Source organism: Asparagus officinalis, chromosome 1 (genome assembly GCF_001876935.1).
Source record: "Asparagus officinalis chromosome 1, Aspof.V1, whole genome shotgun sequence".
Lineage (NCBI taxonomy): Eukaryota > Viridiplantae > Streptophyta > Magnoliopsida > Asparagales > Asparagaceae > Asparagus > Asparagus officinalis.
The window spans coordinates 132,073,846-132,080,184 of record NC_033794.1 but is presented as its reverse complement, the minus strand read 5'-3'; the positions used below and the strand labels follow the sequence as shown (position 1 = coordinate 132,080,184).

General features: G+C 35.1%; 2 protein-coding genes across 3 annotated transcripts in view; both read left to right on the top strand.

Annotated features, from left to right (window-relative positions):
• Positions 1-4,016, top strand: part of LOC109827991 — a 27,905-nt gene extending 23,889 nt beyond the window's left edge. For both annotated transcript variants that reach the window (XM_020395043.1, XM_020395103.1), the window contains exons 8-10: positions 1,015-1,131; positions 3,144-3,326; positions 3,495-4,016. In XM_020395043.1, coding sequence (XP_020250632.1) covers positions 1,015-1,131; positions 3,144-3,326; positions 3,495-3,866 — 672 coding nt within the window. In that variant the 3' untranslated portion in view covers positions 3,867-4,016. The remainder of the gene's footprint in view (positions 1-1,014; positions 1,132-3,143; positions 3,327-3,494) is intronic.
• The window catches only part of LOC109827825 (mitogen-activated protein kinase 10-like), a 29,779-nt gene continuing 28,117 nt past the window's right edge, over positions 4,678-6,339 (top strand). Inside the window, 1 exon segment of the mRNA XM_020394873.1 lies at positions 4,678-5,111. Within this exon segment, the coding sequence (XP_020250462.1) occupies positions 5,073-5,111 (39 nt within the window). The 5' untranslated portion in view covers positions 4,678-5,072.

Genomic DNA, 6,339 nt, shown 5'->3' with positions numbered 1-6,339 from the left:
ATATATGGTATGAGGGGAGTCACTTTGCTAAAATGCTCTTGGAGATGAACATGTGGTGAGGGCTATCCTACTAGATTTGGTGACATTAAGAAAAGGATTAGTCATGGAGTCAAGTAAAGGATGTTTGGACATTAAGTAAAGTGAGTTCAGGACAACAAAATCCAGTGAAGGATGGCATTGGGCAAAGATGGCGTCATTTTTCCTAACATCACAGACTAGTGAAGGACAACAAAGTCTAGTAAAGGATTCATAATGAGTTGCATTCTCTCTCTCAAAAAGTCAACTCTACAAGATGTTAACACATTTTCTGCTTATTACATGCACATCTCATGTGCAAAAATTTAATAGAAGAATTAATAAAATGCATAGTTTTTTTTACTATCATGGAGTCAAGGTTATTATTCACATGGTAAGAATTTGGAAAGATTAATCAAGCAAAGATCAAGTTATTTATCTACTAAGGATAACTGATTGTGGGACTAAAAATCTAAAAATTATAAACAGTTGTCATGGGGCTGTTTGCAATTTACAGATTTATGCGGTTGTTTGCAATTTTCAGACTTTTCAGGCTGTTTGTAATTTTTGAAAATTTTTGTTAGGGCAAAAAACTCAATACTTCTCAAATTTTGGGGTTAAGGGACAGCTTGGAACTTATTGGGGTTTCTGACAAAATTTACTGGGGGTATTTTTGTCATTTGACAAAAGGTAAACTAACGAAGTTAACTTTGGCGGTATGAAACAAATTCCCAACCAGCGTGGTCTCAGATCACCTGACAATTATAAACACTATACTCTCTTTCACACAACTCTGTTCTTTTTTTTTTCTTCTTTCTTTTTTCTTTTTTGATGCAGCATTATCTTTGACCACCACCAAAATTAAACAATTTTCGAATAGATTCCTTTATAGTTGAGTAGCTAAATCAGGATTAAAAATCAAATCCAGGTTCAAAAATTCTGAACAAATTATTATGTTTTCTCTGTAACATGCTTCTTATGGAAAATATTTCTGTGCAGGTAGAAATACAAGGATTACCATCTATTCCTGTCATTTTGGTTTCCCCTGCACATGAGATACAGTCATATGAGGAATTTTTTGCAGATAGAAATCACTTTGGCATAGACACTCAGAAGGTAGAACTGCCCGCTAGATGAGGATTGATTTGCAATTATCTTTTATTCTCATCTCTTTATTTATGCCTTTTACTTGAATTTCTGCTTCAAGTTAGTATTCCTTATTTGTCATATTGTCTTATAGTATTAGCTTATATTTAGTTATTTACAACATACTCCCTACAGTTTTCTTTTCAGTTGTCGTATATAATATTTATCTTGGTCAACTTGGTGACATTAAGAAAAGTGAGATTGATGTTGGGCAAAGATGTTATAGAAGAGAGAATAAATACTTGATAAAAAAATTCTTGATGAAGGTGGTCTTCCAAGGTACTAGTAAACAACTAAACACCAGTTCGTAGATATGAGTATTATTAATAGTTTAGTATGAAATAGTAGAAAAATTAATCATATAAAGTATTTATTATAATTGTTTTTATTAGCTCTATTATTATTATTATTATTATTATTATTATTATTATTATTTACTTTCCAAATCGGGTGGGATATAGGTGTGGAATTCATTATGGTACCAAAATATTATTATTGAGATAATTATATTTCACTAGAAAAACATAGAGTAATTTTTAAACATACATAGGACGTTTCTTATTGTAGGATGTTTCTTTAGAAATTATTAACCCTCTAAAATGAATCATCTGAATCATCTTCTTACTTTTCTGCTAGTTATTTCTATAACGGTTTTAAATGATAAATGGATCTATTAATTACTGCAATTTTTTTCTAATGTAATTGTATGAGAGTAAACGAGAAAGTTATGTTATAGTTACGTATGTCTAATAAGAATACTTTGAAATTTAGGTAGTCTTTGCCCAATTAGTTTTGGGTTATTGTTCTTGTCTCTAAAAGTGGTAACTGCTAACTGTTAAATACGAAGTAATGTAAAACTTATTATGATTTCAAAATATTATTAATATATGTATTTCTCTAATTATATTAAACTTTGTAACTTATATTTGAGAACCCAAATGTCATGTGTATGTTTTATTATGGATTTACTGGTTAACATGGAGAATCAGGACTAGTGAATAGTGATAACCCCACATGGGGAGATGAATAAACCAATCTCTTGAGATGGTACAAGTTTTCTCCCTATATGAAACCTCCATGGTCCTACAAGTGAGGCTGCAATTCAACTTGTCCAGCTGAGAGGTGCAAGCTACTCACTTGTAGAAAATTATCTCCATAATGGAAAATACAAACAAACCAATTGAAGGATGGTATTACAAAAGTGGGTGATCATTAGGAGATGCTTACTCAAGTTTTGTCGCGGAGGTATGTAATTTATGTACATCTTGAATTAGTAATTTTGTATATGGAATTTCATTGACATATTGCTGACGCACCCCCCTTGCCTGCATGCATATGCTTGCACCAGAAGTGCTTGACATAGTAAACTGTAAATAGCTAGTAACAGTGACTTACTGTAGCCCAATAATTCTATCTTTGAAGTTATGAATTTTCACTAACTGTTCATGTTGAAATTTACCATCAGCCTCTCTATATATTCAGGAGAAAAACATGAGAAAGTTGATCCAGGCCTGGGACCAACCTGTCGTGTGGGATTTTTCTTCTTTATCCCAGGAAAGATTGAGAATTATCCATCTTATTATTGTAGAAAAGATAGAAATTGGTGCATAGAGCATGTTACTGTGTGATGTGTATATGCGTGTATTTTTGTGTGCACTGACCTAGCAATCCGCAGCAGGTTTCGTAGTAATAAAAAACAATTTGGCAAGAGCCAGTTGCAAAATCTGATCCATTCAGCTTTAAAATGTGAATTGAAAATCATAGTACATTGTGTTTCAATGACGGATCACAAGCACAATGAATCACATCACGTGAGCTGGATTTAAACATGTTAGAGGTGGTGTGTATTATGCAGCAGCTTCTTATTTGTGATTCTTATGAGTTTTGCCTTCAGCTAGTTTGTTCTTTTACCCTCTTCTTATATTGCAACAAGTATTTTATGATATATTTCAATGACTGGTAATATGAATTTCTCTGTGTAGGTTTGGGTCTTAGAAGAAGAAAAACTACCAATTGTTAGCCTGTGCTCAGATAGCCAGAAAATTCTAATGAAGTCTTCATGTGAGATTCTCCAAGCACCAACTGGATCTGGAGGAGTTTTCAGTTCACTTTCATCCTATAATATCCCTGACAAACTTATTGAAATGGGAGTGGAATATGTACAGGTTTGTCAGTCCGATTCCTTGGTATCAAACTATCAATTCTAATTATGTGGTATAGTATCGATCGAATAATTTGTCAATGTTAATGCCTTGCCACAGCATTTAGGATGTTTTCAGTTCCCTTATCAAACTTATGAATACTTATTGTGGTCTTTTGATATTCATTTCCAGATATGCTCCTTGGGTGGAATATCAAGACCAGCTATCATTGAGAGCTCATTGTTGTTTGGCTTGGTTAATTCTCGGGGAGCAGACATTGGAATTAGTGTGTTGCAGGGAGAAATGGAAAAAAAGGGTGGTGACTTCAACATGGTTTTCTCCCTGAGACAGTTGAACAAGATCTGCAAGCAAGTAGATGCACTCAGTTTTTCTCCAGTACCAGAACGGCATGCACATACGGAGCTGGTAAAATTGGAGGGAGATTATATGGGGCAAACCCGCCCCACTCTGGAGAGCTCCAGATCGTATCGTCTTCACTCTTGTATTTACAGTTCTCTAAGAAGTTGCTCCCCCCATAGCATTTGTATCATGTATGTCATCTGACGCTAGTAATGCCTTTTTGCTCCGCATGAATAATTTCTATCTTTATTTTCATTTCAAGATAAATTAATCTATATGGTGCAGAATTCAAGAAGATATATTCATGATTTTGCGCTATTATTACTTTGGCCTAATTTGAAATGGTTTCAGTCATGGTTTCTTAATAGATAGTTTATATGTTACCAACATGCTTATTGTTGACATAATGCGATGATGATAGTTAGGATGTAGTATGTGTTAATATACTCAGATGATTGCATGGAACGGCTGTTGTGGTGTCTCCTTCAATAATATTCAGCTCCTTTTTTTCTCTTTTTTCTTTTCTTTTATGAGTAAAGCTCCACAGCCTGGATGATATTTACCAACGACTTGTCAACATTTACATTTGCTGAAATTTAGGAGACATTTCCATTCCGGTGGTTCACTCTTTTTAACTCTGACATCATCAATTTCTATTTGGCTACTCAATGGTGTGATTTTGTTAAAGAATATCAAAAGATAATATAGAAAAGTGAATGAGAGACCTATTTTATTACAAAATTTCGGCCTTATCGTGTTCAGGTAAAGGGAGGAACAAACGTAAGGTGTGGGGAGAATCAAATGTGTCAAAATTTTAAGCTGAATTTTAAGATCAAATTAGTAAAGGGCAAATTAGCCCTTCTAATGATAAAAGCCCAATCTACAAGCCTTCATGCAAAGCACCCGCTGTTGCCACTAGGATAAAATGCACCCTGGCCCAGTAACCCAACTCACCCCGTCCCCCTCTCTCTCTCTCTCTCTGCTTTTTTTTTTTCCTTCTTCTTTTCGCCTTGTCGCCATCGTCACCAAAAAGGAGTGGTAAATACATAAATAAATAAATAAATAACAATTAAAAATGAAAGAAAAAAGCGCGTGTTCTTGTCTTATCGCTTAATTAATTTATTAACAAGTCAGAAGCTGATCGATCGGATCGAATTAGATCGGATCCCGATGAGGCATCGGTTGTTCTTGTCCCATCTATGATCGCGGTGTTGGATCTGTTGTTTATGTTGAAGGGATTATGGATTTGTGATCCGGAGTAGATGGAGAAAATGCGGCTGATTTTTATCTCATCTTGAGATCCGATCCCTTTCCTTCTTCTTCTTCAAAGATTTTAATCTCTTTCTGACTAACGGACTGCTGATAACCAATCATTTTCGTTCTCTTTGGATTGCTGAAGAAGTAAATTCGATGTCTGCAAAGAGATGCTGCAAGATCGAAGTAAAAAAGGTTCTCTCTTGAACTTGACTGATTAGATAATTGCTTCCCAGGCAAGCCAACTCCTTTGGGTTATTTGCTTTTAAATTTAGGTTTACCAGGATAATTTGGTACTCCTGAGAGTGCTTCTTGTATCACATTTAATTCTTTATTTTCTGGTTCCCTTGCTGTTATTTAGGAAAGTGAATGTTTGTTGATTTCTCACCTTTTAATTGATTGGAATGGTTATATGCAAATAAAACAGTTGAACCAGTAACCACTATCCAACATTTGGCCAGGGATATTGTTGTATTACAAAAATGACTAAGTGTTAATCCCTTCAAAATTAACTATACACCAATCCGATTCGACCTTGTGAAGACTGAGTCAAAGGACACCATAACTCAGCTCCTCCCAAGTGAGTCAAGTCGAAAGGCGTCCTCACTCAGAACCTTCTGCTAAAACCAACTTAATGCGTTATCACTCAGTTGACAAAGTCAAGAAGCGTCATCATGCAAAACGGCCAAATAGAAAGGCGTCTTTTTTCGGCCACCCTTGAAAATCCGAGACAAAAGGTAGTCTTTCTCAAACTCCTCAACGACAACCAATCACCATAACGTTAAATGCACAGTCAAAACCATAAATCATAATTACATCTCCCTTGGAGTCATAAATATGAGGATGACTCATACCACCTGAAGCTGACACTTGTAAAGTATCAGCTGATCAAGCCATCTGCTTGGACTCGATTACACAAATACCTTTCAGAATCTACTATGAATAGGCGCATTGTCTACTACATGAAGGTATACAACTTTTGCACTACAACCTACATTACTCATATTTTCTTCAACTAAGATCAATACTGACTTGATCATCAGAGGAACCACCGGAGAACCTAACTCCGATCCTCTTACGTATTGTTTGTGTGTTGGATCGAACTCTCTGCTTAATAATCATCCATCAAAGAAGACTGAGAAGACTGAGGGACCCTAAACACTATAACTCACACAAAACCCTACCGTTAAACATCTGACATCAACAGATATTCATTAGGATTTATGTTACTTAGTATGAGCCAATTGAAGATTGTATTATGTAATTTTAAGGTTTAGATTTTCATTGGGATGTCTCTAGCAGCAATGAAGAGATACCATGTTGTATCATAGTGGTGGTGCATTAGATATTTAAGTGGAATTACTCTCCACTTACCAATATCGGCAACTCACAACGAAGTCATTGCATCTCCTGCTTCTAGACT